This window comes from Lytechinus variegatus, chromosome 8 (genome assembly GCF_018143015.1).
Source record: "Lytechinus variegatus isolate NC3 chromosome 8, Lvar_3.0, whole genome shotgun sequence".
Lineage (NCBI taxonomy): Eukaryota > Metazoa > Echinodermata > Echinoidea > Temnopleuroida > Toxopneustidae > Lytechinus > Lytechinus variegatus.
This window is the reverse complement of record NC_054747.1, coordinates 26,853,050-26,879,537: the sequence shown is the minus strand read 5'-3', so window position 1 is coordinate 26,879,537 and position 26,488 is coordinate 26,853,050. Positions and strand designations below refer to the sequence as shown.

At 34.3% G+C, this 26,488-nt stretch overlaps 2 protein-coding genes across 3 annotated transcripts; one reads left to right on the top strand and one right to left on the bottom strand.

The window, feature by feature from the left end:
- Positions 1 to 303: 303 nt before the first annotated feature.
- On the top strand, positions 304 to 10,473 carry LOC121419599. The gene is made up of 4 exons (XM_041614057.1): positions 304 to 336; positions 1,809 to 2,996; positions 5,791 to 5,956; positions 9,144 to 10,473. The coding sequence occupies exons 1-4, from the start codon at positions 304 to 306 to the stop codon at positions 9,311 to 9,313; spliced, it is 1,557 nt and encodes a 518-aa protein (XP_041469991.1). The 3' UTR covers positions 9,314 to 10,473.
- Positions 10,474 to 11,588: 1,115 nt separating this feature from the next.
- On the bottom strand, positions 11,589 to 18,745 carry LOC121420786 (protein turtle homolog B-like). Of its 2 annotated transcripts, none has more exons than XM_041615420.1 (7): positions 18,561 to 18,745; positions 17,121 to 17,414; positions 16,390 to 16,410; positions 15,396 to 15,623; positions 14,646 to 14,798; positions 13,203 to 13,234; positions 11,589 to 12,600 (listed from the first exon to the last, which is right to left on the bottom strand). In XM_041615420.1, exons 1-7 carry the CDS (start codon positions 18,709 to 18,711, stop codon positions 12,160 to 12,162), a joined length of 1,320 nt encoding a protein of 439 aa, XP_041471354.1. In that variant the 5' UTR covers positions 18,712 to 18,745; the 3' UTR covers positions 11,589 to 12,159. The 2 variants fall into 2 exon arrangements, with proteins under 2 accessions (XP_041471354.1, XP_041471355.1); XM_041615421.1 differs by having other exon boundaries at positions 13,203 to 13,231.
- Positions 18,746 to 26,488: the final 7,743 nt, after the last annotated feature.

Genomic DNA, 26,488 nt, shown 5'->3' with positions numbered 1-26,488 from the left:
AAATAATAGATGTTCATGTTTTTTCATTAAGACAGTAATTTGTAGTACATTATGTGAAGAATACATATTAATCATGTAGTGTGGCCGGGTGTTCTAACATGTCTTCCTCACAGTCATAAGCAAGCAAACTCATATTGAACTTAACTAAAAAAAATAAGGATGTTGACCAAATGCAGTACAGTGGTGTTCTGATTTATTAGTCTGCAATGCAGACCTCACTAGGCATTGCCTTCAGAAATAATACATTCAAATATATTCAAAAATAATGTCACATGATAAATTGAACCAATAGAGAAATAGAGAATGGAAGAACCCAGAAAAGTGGAAGAACCAAGGGTGAAAGGTGAACCAATGAGGATGAGATAGGATGATATGAATGAAGAAGAATGTTCTGAATGTAAATGAGAAAATGACAATAGAAACATGTAAAGCTGTGTGGAGTTGGAATGGCAATGGAATGATGTGATGAAGAAACTAAGGAATGAGAGAATCAGGTGTGTGACAATGGTATAGAAATGGTAGTGAAGAGAAGTATGGAAAGCAAAGTGTGAAATAAACAATTATATTAAATAAGGCAAAATCCAACTCTTACATAAGTTTCCTTCTTCGCTAAAAATGTCCTCATTTTTATAAGTTTCAAATTGATACATTTTTTTCTTTTTTTTTAAATTGTCAAAAGTAGTTTTCTGAAACCTTTTGGACTCACAAAATGAGGATGAGTACTTTCTTTGATGAAGGAAATCCATAAATATATATATTTTCAAGCATTATCTGCAACTTTTGCAACTGTCAGTAAAACAATTTTTTTCTGATTTTGATAATTTGAAATTTGCCAAAATGAAATTATCCAGAAAGAACATCAATCTTTTTTTTCTTTTATAAATGAAAACGTTTCACTTGTTTATTTGAACAAAATATAAGATAAATGAAGGCTGTTCTTCTGTCAGTTTTAATAGATATACAAGAACATGTGTATTTCTTTCATTTCTTTAATTTCATTAAATGCAATTTTTTAAACATAAATTTATTTACATGGCAAAGTTGTCTAGTCACTTTTCTATATACACAGCAAGAAATATAATTTTTTTCTTGCCTGTTATCTATAAAGCACAATATGCTGTAATCTGTACAATAACTAGAACTGAATAACATCAAAGTATTCTTTTATACCAATATTTTCTTTTGTGAATGGAAAATGAAATGCTCAGATCACTAAATTGACTTTCTGTTTTTTTTTCGAAATAAACTTCAGAAATATGTTTGAATGTGCTTGAATATGAAAAGAAAACATACATAATACTGAATTTTTCTTTTCTGTTAAATAAACTATACATCACATGATCTTTCACTTGGAAAAGTTAAAAAAATGAAAGAAAATATCAGTATCAAGTGTGAAATAAACAATCAAATTAAATATTTCTTTTCGCAACTGCTTCTTATTACTTTGCTTTCAGTGCTGTTGAGAAAATCCAATCATTATTACATCTTCTCTGTTTTCAGTATGGTCTATGCTAAATTGTTTAAAAATGGAGTAATAAAGAATTTTTCTGAACAGCATTGGTTTCTGTAGAGTCAGTTACATATTTTGTTTTCTTAATAATTGTTTTTGTTGCTTTCACCACTAATGTTAAATCATTTTAATTTCCAATTACTACATGTTCTATATGTATTAAATGATGTATAATAGTGTATCACACTCTCAAAAGTTTATCCAAAGTAAATGGATGGACCATTAAAAAAATAAAATTACATTCTTGATTTATGAAGTAGTGACTGTTTTCTGATTTTATGAACTTTTATTTTTTCAGGAAGGAGTTTCCAGGCTTCAAGAGTTCCGAAGGCGTTTGCAACAGCAGAAACTTCTAGGTGAAGCAAGAGTGGCAAGCAGCGTTCAACAAGAGCCTGCTAAAGCTGCCACCACAACTCACTCTGGGACAGATCCTATCCCACAATCCATTGCAACACAGACAGGAAGAGCAGGGTCATCTTGCATCCAGACTGGTAGTGGTTCCCATTTATATGATCAAGCAAGTCATCTCCAACAGGAAAAAACATTGAGAAGTGATACCTTGCGGGAAGGAGAGGAGGAATGTCATCAGCCATATCCAGTAGCTAGTCCAAATGTCCAGGCTGCTGAATCTCATGGGGGTCATGACCCAATGTCAGTTCCCAATGTCGTCCCTCATTTGCATATGTCATGTGATATACTGCCTTGTGGTGAAAGGGGTCCCCATGTGCATACTGAAAGGGATGTCAAGGACAGAATGGATAATGTGAGATGTGAGAGATTAGACCCGGACCATACTGAGTCTCAGCATAAACATCCTTATGGACATGATCGTTACAGGAGAGATAATGCATCAACAGATTTGCCACACAAACAAGCTACATTCCCCAATGACAAAGACCAAAGAATATTACATTTACCTCAAAATACCCACCATCAAGAGAGGCGACCTCCGAATTGGTCTGAAACGTGGACAGATGAAGATGAGTGTCGCCTGCATAGTTCAGGGGGACATGACAGAACATCCCATTATGATGGACCAAGCAAGGGTCCTACAAACTCGTCTTCGGATTATATCCAAGAGATGGCATCAGGAGAGTCTCCACATGATCCAAGTTGGTTACTGGATACTGGGCAGCAATCTGCTGTTGATGATACCAGAACAGTTGATCATCATCAAGCACTACCAAGTAGGACAAGAACTCCAGGCGACTCCTGCAGAACAGTGAAGTCTGCTCAAGATGAGGCTCAAATAATTAACACAAGGCAACCTTCTGCTTCTGAAGTTACAAGAACATCTGATCAAACATCAGCAACGAGGACAAGAACGCTTCAGGACTTGCAGGAGGACACAATACATGATACCTCCTCAGGAGCAATGCAGGAGAGACATATTACCAAACAGCAGCAAAGACCAGATGATGAAGATGGAGCAAAACGTCGGCTACAGTTTGACTCCTCCTCACCTATCAACAGTGCCATTGGACAAGTAAGTATATAGTGGTATGACACAGGTCTGTTTGATAAGTGAGTGCTTAACCTGTTGCCCACTTGAACTGCATGATCCCTGTACAAAGTCTATGGGCATCACAGAATTCAATATTCATTGGGTTAACTAAAATGAATTGAAATGATGATTTTATTATCCTTCAGGAATCTTACCTTTCGCTGGTGCACTACAAATGCAAACATTTATAACATAAGTTAACAAATGACAAGAGGAAAATATAAATCAAAATTCCATGTCAGTAGAAAGATAAATTTAATGTTCACACAGGATTGAGGTTTTGTGAATGACTTAAGAAATAAGTGAACAATTAACCGACCAGGCATGGATTTGACAGTTCAGTCATGATTCATTCACAAAAGAAGTTACAAATGTTTATCAATGCATTCAAACTTTTGGGCATTCTATATTGATTCAATAACAAATGATATTTGATTTGACTTTATTTTTTATTCATATTCTCTATTTGACAAATGACAGTCAATAAACAAAACTGATCTGTTAATGCGTCCTTGCAAATTATAATTCATTGCTTGCAGTAATTTACACAAATTTTACTAATACACATAAACTGTACTGTATGTACACAAACATGTATTTACATATATATTGATGCATATACATGATTTGATAAAATATCAGTAGTGGAAGGATATAGTAAAAAACTTGATTTGTAGGATGTAGATAGGTCCCCTAACTGATAATCGATACAAAAGGTTTTTTTCTGCAAAATTTGATCCCGCATTGTGACGTACAAAGGTACATATTTAGGGTGCCATTTTGTTTCTGAAAAAATAATTAAAAGGAACACCTTTCAATTTGTTACATCATAATTAAATTAATGTAAAACTGCACATATTTTTTTTCTGATAAATTTCATTTCACCACTCTAATGCCATGCCCACCATGTATGTCAAAAAGTAATCAAGGTATTTTTTTCATGTATTTTTAATTTAATTTGTATTTTACGTTTTTATGTTTACAATCCATATAGACATTTGAAGCCAGTAGGCAGTATGGATTATGTTTTCCTTTAGTAAAGGTTATTAAAATATTTGTTTTGATAAATGAGAAATATGTGAAAGTTGAAAATAGATTGTGGAAAGGATGTGTGATATAGTTCTAGTTTCTGATGTTATAGATTATTTTTACTTCCTTATTGTTGTGGTGTGCATATTGTACATGAAAACAAATGACTTGCTTTGTTTTTTATACTGTGTTGTTGGGGCATCTCAAATCAATACTCGATGCATTTCTTACTAAATGGTTTGAGGGAATACAAATAACATTTTAGTGGATACAGAATAAAAAGATGATTTTGCATTTTTAATGTTCGATGGGGAATTACGGCATTCATTTAAATAATATTGTCTGTTTTTATTGTAGGGAAATTAATCAGCCTGTATTTCTGTAATGATTCAATACATCCCTGTCAACATAATTGTATGTAATGTTTTTCGTTTGTCAATAAAATGTTTATAAGAAAATTAAAAAAGAGAAAACACAAATCACTCATAGTGGTACTGGTCCAAGCAATTCCTCCTGATAGTGTTGTGATTAACTAAATATCTTGGATTTACAGAAAAAATAAAGGAAATATGAGAGTGACATACAAGTAGATCATTTGATGCAATTTAACCACAATATCTTCATTGTAGTGAATATATTTATGCAATGAATATCTACAAAAAATATCTCATTTATCAATTTGATACAAGCTTTGTTACATCAAAAAGTCTTGTACCTCACTGATATCTTTATTTGATTTGCAGGAACAATGAGAAGCATATTGTATCTGATCTGCATCATCACCATCATAAATCCCAAATAAATTCCATTGTTTATTGTTTGTGACATCATTATTGAAGAAACATGGTATTCCCCTTAATACAGACATACAAAAATATCTTATTCATGGATTGGATATGAGCTTGTTACATAAAAAAGTCTTGTACCTCACTGACATCTTTATTTGATTTGCAGGAACAATGATAAGCATGTGAAATACATCATCACCATCATATATCCCAAATAAATTCCATTATTAACTTCTTTTTTTTGCATCATTATTGAAGAAACATGGTAGTCCCCAATACAGATATGGGATCTACTTATCAATGGAGCCCTGCTATTAATACATATGTACATTGAACCAAAATTGTTTTTAAAGCATTAATGCATGTACATGTAGCAAAAAATAATTAACATATAATATGATTTATCAAAACAATAGAGACCAATAGCTGCTTTACAGAATAAAAAATAGTGAGAAAAAATTAGTAAAGGAAACAAAACAACACACAATATGATTTGGATTTCTATCTTACATTCAAAGAATGATATCGTGACAATTTCTGGTGTCTTCAATAACTTTTTTTTCATTTATTCTGGATGCTCTGTATGTTTGTCAACTGATATTGATTTTTTCCACATATAGCCTGGCCTCTTGATCAAGAACACTCATTGTTTGAAAGCACTTATGAAAACAATCAGTTCAAGTACACAACAACAGCATTCATGTAATGTATCTAGAGGGTGCGAAAATTTATCATTGATTAGTTTTGAATGGTGTCATGGAGTGTTTTGCTTTAAGAAGATCTAGTTGAATGCAGTTTCTCTCTTCAGATTCTTTAATTGTTGTATAATTGAAATCGATGACTTTGTCATCCATGTAACCTTATATATCATAACTTAATTAGCATTGATATAAATTGCTCTTTCTTTCAACCACTTTCAATTTCTGAAACATGTCATTCTATCTCTTTTTATCTTGAAGGTAATTAGTGATAGGATATTCAGTTCCCCTAAAGGTCAAAGGTCGATCCCATCAAGTCAAAGGTCAACACCATCCAGCATCAGATCACCTGCATTGAGCCAGGATACGTTGATGTTTACTCCACCAGTAGAGAGCAAAGCTTCCTCACAAGAGAGAATATCAAAAGGTATTAAATGTCGAAAGAAAGTTGTGATGAAATAAAGGAAAGTCACCTTCAGACCTTCTGCTTCTCATAATATACATAGTTAAAGACTTTTGTCTTTATAATATAAGTAGAGAATGCTATATTTGAGCCTTCAATTTGTATTCACTTAAGTCTTCAGATCAAATGATGAATTGCACCTTTTGTGATATATGTTATTATGAAGAAAAATACCCCCATAAATGATGAAATGGATGCTCATGTTATTCCATACATGAGGCTTGAAAAGTATTCCCTCATCAACCAATCCAAAGTAAAATTCATATTAGGTTTTTCCCTGTCTCAGTTACCTAGACATATGACAACATGAATGAACTATGAATAACAGTAATATATTTTTTTTATGTAGTGCCTATAATCTTGCACTTGACAGATATTTATTACTTGGTTCTTTGATTAAATTTCTCATATTTAATTTAAATTTTATTTATTCAATTTGGTTTAATATCATCAATGAAACATCTGGAAAGGATGGTGCAAGAAGTTTAGATGCCCCTACTTGAATGCTTGCTTAACGAGATAATCCAATTTATTCTTAGTAATTGATTTATTGGTATGGAAACTTCAGAGCAAGATTGTCGTAGTTCATGATGACTTCTGTTTGAAATTACATGTACCTTTGTACACCAATTAATATCCCCCTCAAGGATTTTTGAAGTTTTTATACCCTTTGAACAGTGCTTCAAATTTATAGTGATAATTTTCAGCAGGTATTTTTCTAATTTTTATGGGAGGTTTCATTTAAAGGGAAGTATCATACTACTGTATATACATATAAAGCTGTGGCACAAATCAAATCGCTACATGTATGTTTTTGAGGAAATTTTCATCTAAAAGCAAAAGTAACATGGGATTTAGAAATGTTTTGATATGGATATATAATCTTGAGTTTGCTACAAACTTTCTTAATGAGATCATGATGTATTAAATCAGCAAAAAGCATACATGTAGAGATATGAATATGTCCATGGAAACCCTTGTTATCATTTCTTTAGTCTTTTCTTTTTCATTTTTTTTTAACACATTGAATTACTCTGGAGTCTTAACCACTCGCATTTTTCAATCTCCATTGTCTCGTAATTTTTTTTCCAGTCCTTTTTGGACACATTTTTTCTCTCTTTATAGCATAAATTTGCCCTCTCATATTTGTCACATACTTTCTCCTCTCTTATTTGTCACATACTATCTCCTCTCTTATTTGTCACATACTATCTCCTCTCTTATTTGTCACATACTTTCTCCTCTCTTATTTGTCACGTACTTTCTCCTCTCTTATTTGTCACATACTACCTCCCCTCTTATTTGTCACATACTTTCTCCTCTCTTATTTGTCACATACTATCTCCTCTCTTATTTGTCACATACTATCTCCTCTCTTATTTGTCACATACTTTCTCCTCTCTTATTTGTCACATACTTTCTCCTCTCTTATTTGTCATGTACTTTCTCCTCTCTTATTTGTCACATACTTTCTCCTCTCTTATTTGTCACATACTTTCTCCTCTCTTATTTGTCATGTACTTTCCCCTCTCTTATTTGTCACATACTTTCTTATTTGTCACATACTATCTCCTCTCTTATTTGTCACATACTTTCTTATTTGTCACATACTATCTCCTCTCTTATATGTCACATACTATCTCTCTTATTTGTCACATACTATCTCCTCTCTTATTTGTCACATACTATCTCCTCTCTTATTTGTCACATACTATCTCCTCTCTTATTTGTCACATACTATCTCCTCTCTTATTTGTCACGTACTTTCTCCTCTCTTATTTGTCACATACTATCTCCTCTCTTATTTGTCACATACTTTCTTATTTGTCACATACTTTCTTATTTGTCACATACTTTCTTATTTGTCACATACTTTCTTATTTGTCACATACTATCTCCTCTCTTATTTGTCACATACTATCTCCTCTCTTATTTGTCACATACTTTCTCCTCTTATTTGTCACATACTATCTCCTCTCTTATTTGTCACATACTATCTCTCTTATTTGTCACATACTACCTCCCCTCTTATTTGTCACATACTTTCTCCTCTCTTATTTGTCACATACTATCTCCTCTCTTATTTGTCACATACTATCTCCTCTCTTATTTGTCACATACTTTCTCCTCTCTTATTTGTCATGTACTTTCTCCTCTCTTATTTGTCACATACTTTCTCCTCTCTTATTTGTCACATACTTTCTCCTCTCTTATTTGTCATGTACTTTCCCCTCTTATTTGTCACATACTATCTCCTCTCTTATTTGTCACATACTATCTCCTCTCTTATTTGTCACATACTATCTCCTCTCTTATTTGTCACATACTTTCTCTCTTATTTGTCACATACTTTCTCCTCTCTTATTTGTCATGTACTTTCTCCTCTCTTATTTGTCACATACTTTCTCCTCTCTTTTCTCCATACTTCTCACACTTTCAACATTCTTCTTCTCCACACACTTTCTCTGAATTTTGTTTTGTCACACAAATTTAATATTCCTCTTAAGTCACACTTCTCCAAATATCTTTTTTACGCCTGTTTCACTACTTTTCCTTATCAAATACTTTGAGCACTCTTGTTGCCTCACATTCCCAATTTATTTTGTCACATTTATTACTTTTTGTTTACTAAGGGAAAAATATATCGTTGTACATGTACTTGCCTCAATTCATATTGTCTTTATAATTTCATTGTAATTATTTTGACCACTTTAGCCACTGTTGAAAATGAAATAAATTGAAATTGAGATTCTCTATGCCTGTTTGACATACAATTTCTCCCCTCTCATTTGTCATCTACTTCATCCACTCTCCTCTTTCAACCACTTTCTGCAGTCTTTCTTTGTCACACACTTGTAATGTTCTGCTTTGTCACACAATATCCTCCAGTTTCCCTGTTACCCTGTGTATCTTTGATCTGTTTCCTTATATGGTCATTATTTTATGCTATGAATTCCATCACTCTTCTTTTCTTTCTCTGTCACACACATCTAATGCTCTGCTTTATCAAACAATTTCCTCCACTCTCTCCTGCCACTCACTTTATCTTTTAGCTCTCCCATTTCGTGGTAGTTATCCAATGCTATGTTTATTTCAATGCTGGGTATTTGGCTAAGCACTGTATTTTCTATTTTAATCCCCTTAATTTCAGATATACTTCCAGAGCCTCCCGATCCTGAACCCCCCAAGTCTGCTGGTAGCTCTGACAGCGAAGATTTCAAAGATGACGAAATGCTTCAAGTCCTTCGCAAGCAGCGAGAAGAATGCATACGGAAGCTGAATCATCTAGATAGCCTGCTTTCTCATACAAGTAAACATTGATCCTTTACAATTCATTATCATATCCTTTATCTACAGACCAGAGGGCATAGTAATTGATAGATTTATAAAGACTTACTCTTAAAAGCAGTTTGTTCTACTTCCAGGCAACTCTGTATTATGATGTAACACATTATCAAGAAATTCTATCTATATCAAGACCTGTTAAGTTTTTAAAACTTTTCATGCACCTACATAAATAATTGTAATGCATTTTAAAGACAAAGGATATGATAATACAACTCATGAATAACGCCATGTGAAACATATCATTGTTTTATATGTGCAGCAGGTTTTATTGAGCGTGCCGTCATAACATTATATAACATGCAGCATGTCTGTCATTGTTCAAAGGTAATGATGCTGATCGTTGGAAACAAATCATGTCATGACTGAACTTTGATAAAGTTTTTGTGGAAAATCCCATGATATTATAAACGTATAAAAGTACCCCTATCATCCTTACATGATGTCATGAAAATAGTTTTGTGCATTATTCATTAATGTTATTTTTTGTGTTGACTTATTCTCATGTTGGTTTTTTTTCTCTGATATCATCAAGTGTAAATTAAGTTTTATCACTGATGTGGCCTTTACAAGACAAACACCTGTTACCATATTCTTATAAGTTTACTCTCCAAAGTCAGATTTTGTTGTATTCTTAAAAACCCCCTGTATTTTATTCAGAGCAAATTGCTGCAGTTGTGCAATTATTTGATAGAGTTATATTAATACAAATTAGACATGATTGCATAAATACCACTTGGATTATTAACACACCATTTTGTTTCAAATACTATGAAAAGACAGTATTTTGGGCTATTCCTGGAATACTAATCTACTGCTATACACATATGTCAACTACTAATACAATCTTAGCTACGATATCAAAGTGACTATGCTTTGTGCAAGGTAGTGTACAAACTCGATCGCTGCCTTTTTAGCATATCATCCATGATTTTAAATTTTGAAGTGAGCCAATAGAAACTGTGCCTTATGTGTTTTAAAAGGTGTATAATTTACTGTTGGGCCATTGATGCCCTTGATGTCTTATAATGCACATAAGATTCAGTCTACAATCCTTTCCATGATAATTGTATTGCATTGCTTTGCTCACCTAAAGATCTATAATACTTGCAATTTCAAAGAATCAAAACTGGAAATTGTATATTTACTGTATGAACTACATCTATTATTAAAAAGAATAACAATATCCAAAAATAGTAGACTCCTCTCTTCAGGATCCCACTTTAGTCCTGGGAGTCTAAGCTGACTTTTGCTGAAACTAACTGCAAATGTAAGTAAAATCTATAGTGACTGCAAGGAAATATAAGACATACACATTATAGACAATCCAACATATAAATAAGCAGTTGAGCTAAACATTGTATTAACTTTGCACAGCAAGGTATAGTTTCGCACAGAAATTGGTCGGTACTTATAATAAATTTACAATATATATATGTAAATGATCACTCACAAGAAATTTACATTGTTTCAAACACTTTATGATCTATGGTTGGATGCTAGTTTTGATTGTAAATCCACTGTTACTGTAAGTACATGTACATGATAATGGAGTGGTAATATACACATGAAAAGTGCAAATTTAAAGTTTAGATGAACATCAGGGAAAATCATAGTACAAAACAGTAATGGTTCATACATATAAATCTAAAATACTGTACCCAAGTCTGCAAAACATTGAGAATCAAATAAAAAAGAACTATATTTTTGTCATGATTACTTTACAAATATATGTCTAGAGTATCCTACACTTTTCATTATTTCATAGGTAATATCATTTTCCTTTTGTAAATTCACATGTATACTTAATTTGTAATTAATATAATTTCATAGTACTATGTTTAAAATAAAATATGAAGCTGAATCACTTTTGAAAAGAACACCAATTGTTGAGGGTAAAAACTTTATAAAAAATATTTCATGATCAATTTGCAAAGGATATTGATAAAATTTGATAAAATATTGCAATTTTCATGATACATTTTAGTCAATAATGTTTACTTTTTCGTTAATTCACATGCTAAATTTGTAATCAATATAATAGAATATGAAGTTGAATCACTTTTGAAAAGAACACAAATGGTTGAGGGTAAAATGAAATTAAGAAAAGAATTTTTATATTGTGTGAACTTTAATTGGCACAATAATTTTCTCATTAAAAAACCTTCCTTGGATGCAACAATACTGTAACAATAATTTACAATACAATATAATACTATAACAATGTCTGACAAATATTGGCTATAATAGCTGTGTGAGAAAGAATGTCATTAACTACTTCAATTGTAGATATGTATAATCAAGACGTAAATAATATATATACATGCATTGCTACATTTACTTGTTAGCTCCTTCAGATGAAAATTTATATAGATTATCATTAAAAAGTTATTAAAACCATATTGAAAACAAAATAAACGTGTACTAGTTCTTGTAGTTATTGTGTATTAAGAAATTGCTATTTACATAAAGTGAAAATAATATATGTAAAGTTCTATAATTCTAAACATGTTCGTAACGAATAAAGGTTAGAAAAAGTAGGTTTGGGATTTTAAAAGAATCTTAATTGTTTTCTCCTTAAAACCTAATGGACTTTAAGTAACTGTCATTTACAAGTTGAGCTCTTTTATATAGTTAAATCCACTGCCAAATTTGATGACAAATTCTCTTGCAAATTAGCAGGTGCCATATTTATTTTAGGTAGTATTCAGAGGTCACAATCTGGAGAACATTAAGCATTCTAGAGAGTATTACATTCTCAGCTTTCTTAGCCATCAACTGGCAATGCATTAAATTTTGTAGAGTCTATTTTATATTGAGAGCTAAATGCTGTACATTTCGAAGAAATTATAGGTGCCAGCCATCTGTTCAGCCCTTTCCTGCTCAGCCCTTTCCTGTTCTTTTCTCATTTTCACCAAGTAGTTACCGTACATTGGTTGGCCGTCTGGCATGGTCGGTCCGATAGCTCCCTCTGATCTTCTGCTTCCGTCGGCTCTATAGGATGCATCATCCGCCTGTACCGGTGGTGGCATTCTGGCCTGTTCCTGTTTCCTCTGTTTGACTAAGTAGTTCCCGTACATGGGTTGGCCGTCGGGTGTTGTTGCATTTGTGTCCGAGTATTCCATCTCTCCCTTGCGATGTTTTGTGGCGTCTTTGTTGAGGGAGGCGTAGATGGTTGGTTCCTCTGTCTGTATGGGTGGGGCATTAGGGGGATGGGTGCGGTCATGCGCCACTGAGATGTATACCAAGCCATCCTCATCCACCTAAAATAATGAAACAATCAGATGAGGTCATAAATGTTTTGGATTGTTGTTTTTATAGGGGCAACATTGGATAGGAAGAAATGTCTTTAATGGAGATGATTGCATTTGAATTTTGTTGCAATTTTATGCGTAAAAAAAGAAAAAAGAAAAAAAGGAAGTACAGACACTACTCCATGTAATAAAGACACAACATACCTGAAGACCTTTCCTCACAAGTGCAACTGAATGTAGAGCTCATTAAGTTTAACGAAGGTTTAACTTAAATATTAAAAAACGTTTAACAAAGGTTTGTCTTGACTGTTAATTATTTTTGTCATACAGTAAGACAGATGATAATGTAGTATACTGAAATTCATTTGATGACAAAGACACTTGGACAAATACATGAAGAAAGTTTGAATTCGTATCCCCCTCTATTTCTTACAAGTCAAATGCACATGTTCTTCCTTTTAAATCTCATGATTTTTTGTAAATACAATTATTGAGGTGCACTCTTTTTATTCATTTTCTATAGATCTAGTAAAGTTTATAACGTATTTTGATATAGAATAGGTCATGAAAGGTCTAAAGGAGATAAAAATAGTTAACAGTTTTAAGCGTACCGTTCTGCCTTCTGGTTGATCGCCGTTATCTGCTTTGAAAACAAAAGAAATAAAAAGTACATAAAAATCTCTGTTAGTTTGACAAGAATATTTCAGTGTCATAAATAGGATGACCTGATTTGAAAAAAGATAATTGTGCATACTCAATTCTTGTAAACTTGAGGAAAATTAGCTTTGTGTAATCTTAAGTGTTTTCAATCAAGTATTTGAATCAAGTTTTTCATATTCTATATATTTGAATTTCATTTAGGTAACATTTTATCCTACTTCCAAATAATATTGGCCATTTATACTCAATTGCATTGTATTTTGATGAACCCTAGTATCCTTTTATCAGAAACTGCTGTATATGGATGATTTTTAAAACAAATGTTTTATTTCCTTTACACTCTCTTTTGCATCTATCTCCTTGGCTAAGAATTTGACTAGCAAGTAAAATGCATAATAGTTAAAAGAGAATGTGGGATAAAGAGGAAGTGAAAGTGAAAGGATTTTAATGTGCAACTGGAGGACATATCGGGGATAATAAAATATGAAAAGAGAGAAGAGTAGAACAATGATAGCATATTGTAAAATGTTGTACAAGCCAGCAATATCATTTGAAACTCAGTGAAAACAAGAATGGGTGAAAGACAAGGCTGCAACGTAGGCCTTTTGAGAACACACACGAGAAAACCACATCGCAATACATTTGGGGAAACACACACCCTGAAACATATAGAAATTTACTCATAACATTCCCCACTTCCTTGTATTATATTGATAAAAAACAATCCCCCTTCTCTCACTCTCACCTTCACACACGTGCGCCCCCATACTCTCACGCGCATCACAATCCTCCCTCATCTTTCGAATGTTGACCTTTAAGGTTGGTTACGGAAGTAAATAATTATATAAAAATGGTATGTACCTGTAAAACCCAACACACACATACGCACATGGGATATTACTGTCAATGAGGTTAGAAGGCAAAGCCTGCACCCTCAATATTTGGAGAAAATAATCACACAAATATGCACTGAGTACATACTCCCACACCCTCAATATTTTTAGAGAAAAAGCACATCCCACACACTCAATGAATTAAGAACATGCCCCGCATACTTCAATGTATGAAATACCATGCACATGAAAGGATATTGTCAATGAAAGATGAGTTCACACACACACCCACACCCTCAATTTTAGAGAGAATATCACACACACACACACACACTCAATTCATCCAGTGCACACCCACACAATCTCAATGTATGAAGAACCCGTGAACGTAGGATACTAAATATAAATGAATAATGATTTCAGGACACATACACACATTTGATTCATGAAACCCACACCCACAAGGTAAAATACCCCCCCCCCCACAGAATATGTATTTACAGGGATAAACACACACACTAAAGCCTTTCTCCGGGGTGCATTTTTTTGGTTAAAACATACCTTTCTTTCGTTTGGTACAGCACATCAATCCATAAAAGTACATGAGACCAAGTGAGATTACTATGATGACGCTGATTGAAGCAATCACACCAATAGCAATTATCATGTAAGGAGTTCCTTGATCACTTGATGGAACTGTCGGACCAGGTTGATCTAGGATGAGAGGGTAAAACCCCGACCAATGAGATATTGTGAATACATCATCACGTTATAACCATTTCAAGAATCAATGTAATATCAGTGTGCATGATGGCCCCATATTTCATGAGCTTGAAATACTCTAGTTTATTAAAATGATAGGTGCAGTTATTACTTAATTGTTCAAGAGAGCAAATTAATTGTAGCGTTTATGTATCAAGTCCTTCTTATGAGCCGAATACAATTTATCCCACGCACAATGTCGCCATAAAAAACTCTCACACTCGCATTTGATCGACCCTCACACACATCCGCCCACACATGTTATACATACCTCAATCCTTGTACACAGTGAGCTGCCATTGGCTTGTCCATTCCCTCACATTTTGCCGATCGCCAGATGTAATTATTCATTCAGTTTTATTTTCATATTTATATCATACAACCATTTATTCAGTTGTCTTTCACTTTCCAATATAGATTTTCTGCAGAATGAAAATCGTCTTATAATCAATAAGGGTTCTGTATATTGTTATTCTATTTTATCGGTAATAAAAAAAACCTCGGTGATGAAAGAGACAGAAACGATGGAGAATAAGTACAAACGGTTACCTGTTATATTGGCTGGTTCACTGCACAACCCTCTCCCATAGGTCACCACAACTACGTCATCATCCGGGTCAATGCTGATCTCTTTCTCGGGGTCAATGCACTTTGTTTCATTCTGGAGGGGACAACTCTCTTTGAAGGTCTTCAAAACAAAGCAGACTTCATCCAACGACTGATTTTCTTTCGGTATTTGAAGTACTTGTCCCTTCTCGACCCAAGTAATGGTTACACCTGTAGGATGAAAATAGGTAAAACAAATATAATTAAACCTCACAAAAACACCTGACAACTAAATGTTTAATTTACTGTAGAAATCTAAACGCAACTTATTATTGAGAGATAAAGTATTGGTTTACATTTCATTCGGAAAACTTACAAAAATACATGAGAGGTGAGCCACATTTAAAAGAAGAAACGAAGAAGATCCAACCCGTGATACAAATATGATTGAGTTATAATGCTAAGGATTTTTTTTTTACTAAAAGAGGGAACAAACGTATATTTCTTCCAAACTGTATGAGAGAAATACCCACCAAAATATGCCTTAAAAAGTCACATTTTTTTAGTGCATTGAATGTAATACGATAAACGATGTATACTATTTTGCCTATACGTTACCGTTTTACTCTCCTTGCGAAATCATGAATATTTTTTATCAAGCAGGAAGAGAATCATCAATTATTACAGAAATGCCAAAAATAAAACAACTGTCAAACTTATCGTTTTTAAGTTTTTAAAGAATTTATTCATTGTATTATTTACTTATAAAGTGTTTTTCATTATTCAAACACCATTCCAAATATCCTGCAAATCAATACATTCATTTAGTAGTAAGTTTTTTAATACAGACTAGCAGGATTTTTTAAGGTATTAAGTCTGGATGGGTTTGCAAAAATCCATGTACCGTGTTGTACATGTATTCATAGAAAGTTAATGTTTTAATGTGAGAAGGAAAACGTGGAGAGAAAATGTAATTAGTATAAAGCCTTATTCTTACCATAGTTCTCTGGCTGTTGTGCTGTATATAGCCAACAAGGAAGCACAATAGAGAAAAGAAACAAAAATACGATTCAATAACATTTCAAAAGTGGTCCTTTATCTCCAGAAATTGTGGTTTGTGATGTTTCGATTTCAATGCAAGCATAGATGAAAATATCAAGTGGATGATCCTTTTCATCAACCGAAACTATGTCTTGATCGCGATCATTAATTATAGTTATAAGTTAACATGGTAAATTGCACATGATGGAAAAGTATTGCGACCATCTTCATGCATGGTTCAATGTAACTTTATATTTTATAGTTATACTAGAGACACTGACTTGTTCTGGAAGCCTAAAAATAAAATAATATTTACTTCTGATTACAGTTTTTTTTAATTGAAAACCTACTTAAATTAAAAGACGAGAAAAAGTAAAAAAAAATAAAAATTACATAATGTTACCCAACGTAAAGAAGATAATGAAGAATATACATGTGAAATCCCATATCGAAAATTATTAATTTTTTTGGTTAATCAATCAATGTTTGTAATCCTCGAAAGGTCAGCTGTTAATTTAACAGGTTTATGATTTCAGTTAAAGTATGAATTTGAAGAGACAATTCCATTAAAATAAGAAACAAAACAAAAGAACAATTGCGCTTTCGCCAATTTTTACAGGCAGTAGTGCTTTTTCGCCAATTTATACAAGGAGTAGTGGAAATAAATTTGAATTGAATTGAACATACGAGCTGTTGAAGCCATTGCAGTCACAGTGCTACTATTCCCTGCGCTGTTCTCTGCCCATAGTGTTAATCGGTACCATGTGAACGCTTTCAGTCCATCCAGGGTAAAGAATTGTTGTGTCAGGTTGGTGATAACACCACATTCTTCCTCCATCGCTGCTGTGTCGTTTGAACAGTATTCCAGATTGAACGTCTGATTAAACCCACCATTGAACCCTGGTTGCCAGGCAACGAAGAGAGTTGAAGATGTCGTCTGGTTTTGGTGGACGATGAGCCGAGAAGGTGGATCTGGGATGGCTGTATTGAGGTATAAAGACTTGATGTTAACGGTCATGGGACAATAAAAAAATGGTGTAAAGCGATCATTAACTACACCAGGAAAGCACACCAATATCGCATTTTGTGGTTACATAGGATTAATTCATGGCATTTGGGAGGGGGAGAATCATGGTTGATTAATGAAAATGTGCCTCGGCCTGATATTACAAAATTTACCAGAATATAAGAGGACCATCGTCGCGCTATCGTTCCCAATCGTCGTCTCGGCAAAGCATGTATAGTTGCCATCGTCTTCTGACGAAATATTAGAAATGATCAGAACACTCGTAGTCAATGTCTTTTCTTGTAATGGACTTTGGTGGATCTGATGACGGGTGCTGTTGTTGAGTTCTGTATCATTCCATTGCCAAGATATCGAGGCTGTTGGTCTACTATCTGATCTACAAGTGAGGATGGCATTACCGCTCTTACGATCATTAAATAATCGATAGAGATTTTCACAAGGACTCTGAAACCAGGGACGCCGATTGGCCGCTCACTACAGAACCCAAGTCCAACACGTTCCACTCTTCCTTTTGAAAACACATTCTTTATGACTGTCTTGTCTTTAATTAGACCTACCGGGATTTATTCAACAGCATACCAAATAGATACTTAATGATTACGATCGTATATTCTGATAATGTGGACCCGGTGAGCCTCTACGAAGTGGGCATTGGTATAGTTAAAATTCAGTGGTTAGATAACTGTTTGCTTAATCGACAGGATGTACTATACGATTTCATTAATTACCTTCATGTATAATATATTCGATTCTGGCAAGTGAATTAACATTGTTGCTATTACATGTTCCTATGTATTCTAATGTTTTCATTTTTTTGGAGAATGAATAAATATTATAATGAAATTAGTCAATAGCTATTCATGAACCATTGTGGATTAGATTTTTGCAAATATTCCTCACATCTGTATGTGCCTGACGGGATTATGCCACCTTTCACCATGGACTCACTCCTGTCACGTTGGTCGTTATTATGATTTAGTTTCTAAAACAAGAAACACTTTTCGCTTTACACCGGGTTACAAAAGTCATCCCGCGCCTTGCTGTTAACCAACCTGGGCTAGAATAACAGTATGATTATCTACCTATTTTTGTCAACTCACACAAGTTAAAGATGATGGCGTCACTGTCGTTGCCAAGAGGTGTCATGGCCTCACATACGTACTCTCCTTCATTGAACTCTTTTGGATTCGTTATCATCAGCGTACATGTTCTAAGCGTTTCTCTTCCTGGTCGGTCAAACTGATTGATCATGACATCGGAAGCATTATCCAATCTTGATCCATTGAAGAACCAGTGGATGGAATATGCTTTTAGTCTCGCATCTACCTGGCAGGAGAATAGTACAGCAATGTTGCCATCATCATCTGAAGTTCGACGCACCGATAGGTCCACGATGGTCGGAGGATCTACATGCATGTGTAATTAAAATACATGTAGATTAAACGGTGTGGAATGATCGAAGACAAATGATCTGAACTTCATAGTTCAACACTGATAATAAATGGCGCTAAAGGACAATTTCAAATTAATTTAGTATCCGTTAGAATAGTTTTAAAGGCAAAGCAAATGGGTAAAAATTTGCTTGGAAATATAAGTCATTACCAAAAAAGCCCTTTCTACAAGTTTTATAAACATTTGAGACTTACTGAGGTTTAATCTGCTTTTGATATGTATGATAGCCGTCACTACGAATCTCTCCAACCCACCTTTCCAAAGCGATTACAGTAATGTGCGTCAAGACCAACTTACATGTAACATTGATCATTATCCGCACGCTCCTAGACCAACCACCTGTGGTTTCAGAATGATTTACCCGACAGACAAGATATCGGCCATGGTCTTTCTTCCTTGGAGTGAACGTGAGCACGTTTCGTGCCATAAATCTATGGTTGTCATTTGTGTTTTCTTCTGTCCTTGATTCGTTGGTAAGATCAGTGTTTCCTAGATGCCAATGGAATACAGGAGCTGGATACCCGTTGTCGGCGATGCACGTGACTGATGCGGCCATGCCGTCTTGTAAGTCAGTAGTGTCGAGTATTTCTGGAGCGTCTGGAGGACCTTCAGAATAAAATCATCCTTTGAGCATGACGAGCATTATTGGAGGAACATCATCTTATAGTTTAGATTTACTTTGATATAAATATTGAGTCACATTGAGTTCTAAGAGGATCTAGATTATGATATTTTTTTTTTTATTATCCTTAAGATGTCTCACCCTAGGATAACTAGTAGTGGCTATAAAGAAGAAAAGATATTTAGGTAATTTAAAGAGGTATTGCTAAAGGTTACAAAGTGACCGAATAAAAAACGTGACCTGTATCAAAGTTAGATAACTGATTTCGAGATCGAAACTATTTCAAATAAAAATGAGAAAATTAAATTTATGTAATTTTAACTTCAAATCAACTCACCATAAACAACGATTCTCACTTGTTCATGAATCTGCCATTCCCCGGCAGGTGTCGAACATCGCAGAAATTTGAAATGATCCCTTCTTTGGGGTGTTATCCGCAAACTACTCTCTCCATCACTTAATGTGTTGTCCATGTTGTTTGGCTTACTGGTAGATGTGATACCAGGAAGCGTTGTAGGTCCAAGTTCCCAGGAAAGTGCAACAGAAGGACGAGATCCAAAATACCGACAAGTAATGATTACTGGAACATTTTCGAGAACGATGAGAGTGTTCGTTCCCGTTTGGTTTGTTATGGTTTGCGATGTAAGCTGTAACTCCCTTGGCAGGACTATGAAATAAGAATATGGAAAACCTTTCATAGTATTCACTCAATTATGCAGTAGGAGGAAAACTAAATTAGAAAAGATTGTGAAAGCAAACATATTGAAACGTGTTTATATATGGTCCATTTCAGTGTTGGATATTTTCAATTTTCAATGATGAAAACATATTCGCACATCTCTTGTTCATGTAAAAAACATATTTCTCTCTGAGTAGTTGAGAACACTGAAAGTGATGGAGGGATTCACTAAGAGCCTATGCATGTTCAGAAGCACATGTTGAGATATGAACAGTAGTTCCATTAGGCCCATTAATGTTAATAATATACATTGACTTCATGTTTATCTACCAATCCCCATAGCGTATAGACGTAGGTCCAGCCACGCATCAAGCATTTGTACCTTGATTTACATGGGTTTTTAATATATTGAACATTTCTTTATAAATTTGTTGTATAAATTTCGATTTTCAGATGTGTTCTGTCGTTTTCAGACCTTATTTTAAGACCCAAGGTGCTGTTACTCTTTAAAGAGTAAAAGAATGGCAATAGGAGTGGAATTTAGATGGATTTTGACTGAGTGATAGAGATATAAACTCAACACAAGGAGGATTCCGTCGTGAAGAAAACTGCGCAAAATGAAAGAAAAAAGGAGGGAAGTGGACAAGGTGTAGAAGACCAGACAAGACATGACAAGACGAGATAAGCAAAAGACAAGAAACATATGAGAAAAGAGAGTAAAGTCGAATTGGAAAGGGCTGACCACCATGACCACAGACTAAAATCTTGCGATAGAACAGAACTTGATGTAGCCGGACTAAAGATAATAAGGAATTATGATATTTATTTATTTATTTATTAAACAATATTTCAATAGGGTGCTCTTTCAGCAGAAATTGGTATCAAAAGGGGCCCTAAAAACATAAAAAAGATGTATATACAAGTGATAAAAATATACGAAGTAAAAACATTATACATACATATTATCATACATATTAGAACACAGAAAGGCATGCAAAATTGGAGTCATTAATATATTTGTAACACAGGATCCTCATTGACATTATACCATTTGCTAGACATATGATTTGATTTTTGGGACATCGAGTTGTAGGTTTGAGGCAGATCTTGTATTTACGTTATGTTTTTCGATGCTATTTTAAGGTTATCTTTAAAGAAATCTTAAGATAAATTATTTAAACTCGGAAGTACATTACTCTTTGGGGATAGGAGAACCATTTTAGTTTTTTAAATAATTGATCAGACGGGGTAAGGACGTTAGTTTTGAGTATAATTCTGGTAGCACGTTTCTGAAATCTTATTATTTGATTCGTTTGTGTGGTAAATCGCAAGACCCATACTTCACAGCAATAGTCTATTTGACTTTGGATGAAGCAGTAACAAATTAGTTTTGCCGTAGTAACATCAATGAACGGATTAGCCCTTTTTAGTATGGCGAGAGCAGCACATACTTTATTCACTAACGTGTTCTACATGATCATGCTAAAGAAGATAATCTTCTATTATGACACATAAACACTTAGTAGAGTGATCCTTCTTTATTAAAATTGTAAAAAAAGGTAAAACAGGAAAAGAAGCTATTCAGAAATTAAAATGTTTGGTTATGATTACAAGAATAAACAGGAAAAGTTCGATTTTTGGTTGAAATGTATCAGTGTTGTAGTGCCTTGATGCTCGGCCTTGGCCTTAAGGCGCCTTAAGGCCTATTTTTTCAAAGCCTTGGCCTTGAACATTCAAGCCTTGGCCTTGAGAGAGCCTTGGCCTTGGCCTTGAGGATTTTGAGCCTTGAAATTTCAAGGCATTTTCAAGGCATTTTCAAGGCTTTTTCAAGGCATTTTGTATTTTGTACTTTCATTTGTTTTATACAAGTAATTATAAATGTTTCAATTGTTCTGTACATCTAATGACACTAAATACTACCAGTCAGCTGCAGCAGAAGCAGTAAGTGTACTTAGCAGTGCCATCAATTGCAATTATCATCACATAATTATGTAACAAAGAGAAGTGATGAAAATTAATCTTATTTATTGGTAATATGATGTAATCATGACTAATAAGGATAATGACAATATTAATGATAATGATAATTATGATTAGGATTATAGTCAGTGGCGTAACTACAGGGGGGGCATGGGGGCATGTGCCCCCCCCTCCCCCCCCCCCATCGGCTGACTAAAAAAAGGAGGAAAAGAGGGAGAAAGGAAGAGAAACGTAGTGGGAAAGAAGACATTAATGTTCATTATAATGTTATAATTATGTTATGTTACATTACATAAGAAACATTTTTTCATATAAATGACACATAATTTGCTCAGGGCATATGTCTTCATTGTTCCTGGTGCTCCCATTGTCTGTTTACCGAGATATATAATCCTGTTATACTAAAACCTCCCGTTTTCAAGTCAATATACACCAAACTACCAAATATATTTCCTCGCACTTCGAGTTATTCTTTTACATGTACAATAGTATGCTTCTTTTTCATGAATACTTTAAGTGATTGTCCCATTTTAAGGTCTTAATATAAAACATTCCCTGTCCGTGCTTACGTTCGCAGTAGTGGATTGGTGAAAGATGTCTGCTCTCCATCAATTCCTAGAATGAGTCCTTAAAATGTCCTTTTTCTGTTTTCTGATCTGAATATCAAAAATTTTTAGCTCGCGCTTCGCGCTCGCATCATTTGGTTAGTGAACTACGTAATGTTATCTTGAATTCCTACAAACAAGCCTTAAAATGCCCCTCTTCGGGTCTGAATTTCCTAAATTTTCAGCTCGCGCTTCGCGCTCGCAAGATTTGATTAGTGAGATGGGTATGTTAATCATGATTACAAGTGCTTTATGTGCATGTTTAGATGTAATTCTAACAAAATCAGCAAGCGCTTATTGGCACTCCCATTAGATGACTATGGTGAGATGTGGATAATCTTAATAGATAAAATATTCCTAAAAAATAGTCCTTAAAATCTTCCTGTTTGGGGTCAATATTTACAAAAATTTCAGTTCGCGCTTCGCGCTCGCATTATTTAGCGAGACAGGTACGTATCATGATTACAAAAGATTGATTGTAATGTCCCTTTTTAGGTTTGAATATCAAAAATTTTAAGCTCGCGCTTCGCGCTCGCATTATTTGACTAGTGAGATACATGTCCGTTTATTGGCACTGTCCTTATAAAAATATCTCTATTTGGTCAGTTTACCTATCAAGTGGGCGCGCTCACTAGGCAATTCCAAGTTTTTGCTGGTGCCCCCCCCCCCAATGCCGTGACCCACGCTACGCCACTGATTATAGTGATTTTATGACAGGAATAATTCTGACAGATCTGACTGCAATTTTGACAACAATTTTCATACTTTAAAAATAGCTTACTCTAAAGAATGATAACAAGGTTGATTTCTATTCCATTAGGTTTTCCTTGTATTATTTTCTTTGACCAACAAGATTGTTTAAGTTTTAATGATATTCTGAAAAGATTCAGTAAACTTGAACACAAACTTCAATTTCGTCATTTCCAAATGGGCTATGGCATCAATGGCATGATGAGCCCAAAAATGTTTAGGGGCCAAGCATGGCATACAGAGCAAAATTTTAGGTTTCAAAATCAACAAATTTTGGATTGTGCTTGCATAAATTATTGTTAAGGTTCGCATTCAATTTACACAAAAAAATGCTTAGAATGTCTAGTTTTTAGGTCGGAATATTACAAATTTTTGAGCTCGCGCTTTGCGCTCGCATTATTTGATTGGTGAGTTATGTATCCTATTTATGAGTCACTAAATGCAGTCCAGAACAGCTTCCTTTTCTGGTCTGTAAAAATTTCAGCTTGTGTTTTGTGCTCGCGTTAATTTGTTTAGTAAGATGCATACCTTTTTCATGATTACAAAAACAGCTCGAAATATTTAAATTTCATTTCTTATTACATCTTATTACAACATCTCGCAAGGATGCCCTTTTAACAGTGATTAGCACCATAATTGACCCAAAATCGAGTTTTACAACTTCAAAATTGTTTTTTTTTTCAAAACCACTTGCTCGCTAATTAAAGCCTAAATCAAAATATCTGTCTTATCAATTAGAAATAACTTAAAAAAGCTTTGCTGAACTGCACCAAAATTATCATTTTGACTTATACTGTAAGTGCATTTTTGGCTTTGACCTCCCCCCCCCAAAAAAAAAAAAATACATTCTGCCTCCCCTGTCCCAGGTAGAGGAGAAAGACATTTGAGAATGGGCATGCCAGGATCAGATCACCTTGGTAATAATGATTGCAATGTGAATCGCCTAGAACAATAATTAAATGTACAAAGGTAACTACATATTTATTTTAATTTTATGTCTAAATCTACATGATCTATCATGAAATTATTTTCGTTTAAATGTACAAGGGTCAAAAATTTTGCTCGCTCACACCTTTTATACATTTGGTCCTGTGTGTCATGTATGCTGCCTAAGCATTGTTGTCTAATTTTTTTTCCATATATTGTACAATTGAAATGCCTTGGCCTTGGCCTTGAGGTTTTCAGGCCTTGGCCTTGGCCTTGGGTTTCCATGCCTTGGCCTCAGCCTTGGTTATTGAAGCCTTGGCCTTGGGTATTAAAGCCTTGGCCTTGGCCTTGGAGGTTTGAGCCTTGACTACAACACTGAAATGTATTCAATGAGACAATATCTTTTATGTTATTAGAGAAGTAGTTCCAGAAGTTAGGACCGTTGTATATGAATGTATTTTGGCCTAGACTGTATAAAAAGGTATATGAAATTCGTTCGTGTGTCCCGTGTAAGTGTCCTAGTGTCTCATGAGTAAGTAAGAACATAGGATAAAAAATATTACCTTGAATAAAGAGACTGATGGTTGACTGAAGAACATTCGGAAGCTTAATTTGAGATGCCAGACAGCGAATAACTTTGTTGTGGTCATCTTTAGAAGGGGTAATGGTTGCTACCCTACGAGATACATAAGTGATGCCTTTAACAACATTGATCTGATCCTCAAACTGGATACGTTCAATATCGGTGCGCCATTCAATAAGAGCCGGTGGACGTGCCCCTAGTACTGTGCAAGTTATGTCACGCTGTTGGCCAGCTGTCATCCAAACAGATGGGTTGTCTGGATATTCCATTTTTTGATTCAGACTATCGGCGAGAGTGATCGCATACGCTGGGACTAGAAATCGATGATTTTATGTTGGAGGAAAGCAAGATTCATGAACTCATATTAATTCGTAATAGCATTTTCCATCTGATGATAGACTCTTTACTACTGGTAATTTTGAAGGGCTACAGGATAATAAATTGGTGTGTTTTTCTGTATGAAGTGAATGTGCTGAAAGAAAATCAACCAAGTTAACCTTTACCCCGAGTAATGAGTACAATGCATGTAAGTAACCACCCTTCATATTTATGCAGTCAACTCTACCCTGTTCGCGGTGGATTAGTATCATTACGAGGCCTACTTTTTGACGTTTTATTCTACGTAGAAATTTTGACCGAAGCACCTTTAATACGGCTGTGTTATGAAGAATAGAGGACGCATTTACCATAATGCCAATTTGCATCTTACATTTTATTATTCCTTATTTGCTATTATTTGTTACAACTTTCTACTTTACCATGTACAACAGCTCCATTTTCTTACCTGGATTTAGGACTGTTAATGTCATATCAGAAGAAAGGGTTCCCTGAGCAGTAAACATATTACAAGTATATATTCCATTGTCTAAAGAAGTCAAATTGATTATTGTAAGCGATGTGCTGCGGTCATCTATCGTTAACTTGTACTTTGTTGAACTAAACCCCACAAAATGACACGGATTCCTAGTTATGTCGCAGTATCCGTACGCAACCTGAACATTTCCATGGGTCCAGCTTACTGAAACGTTACCATCACGAAAATAGCACATGATTGTATAATCATCTCCGATGATGGGTAGGTCACGAGTTGCTTGTATTGACATAAAGGAAGAAGAGAGAACATGTACAAAGTTGAAAGTGGAAAGTGTCGAGAACATTATGCAATCGGGTAAAGGGAAGGGATTGACATATTTTCATTAAAACATATATCTATAGGTCCATAGCAAATCATTAAAGTTTGCAGAATTGATATTGAAACTTCGGATATTATGCTTAATTCGTTCATGTCTTTAATCACTTTCAACCTGAAAGTTTCAGCTTACTTCTTATCATCGTCCTTGATCAATAATGCTGGTTGCAATAATCCCCGTGACGACAATATTTTGAATTTAATGAAATGTGATTAATAAGTTTTTTTTTTTTCAACCACG

Coding starts and splice junctions, on each gene's coding strand:
- LOC121419599 (XM_041614057.1), top strand. CDS start 304: ATGGAAGAACCCAGAAAAGTGGAAGAACCAAGG. Junction 337..1,808: donor GAAAAGTGGAAGAACCAAGG/GTGAAAGGTGAA, acceptor TTATTTTTTCAG/GAAGGAGTTTCCAGGCTTCA. Junction 5,957..9,143: donor ACAAGAGAGAATATCAAAAG/GTATTAAATGTC, acceptor CCTTAATTTCAG/ATATACTTCCAGAGCCTCCC.
- LOC121420786 (XM_041615420.1), bottom strand. CDS start 18,711: ATGATCAATCAGTTTGACCGACCAGGAAGAGAAACGCTTAGAACATGT. Junction 16,411..17,120: donor TGCAATGGCTTCAACAGCTC/GTATGTTCAATT, acceptor GGCTATATACAG/CACAACAGCCAGAGAACTAT. Junction 14,799..15,395: donor TGAACCAGCCAATATAACAG/GTAACCGTTTGT, acceptor CTCTCATCCTAG/ATCAACCTGGTCCGACAGTT.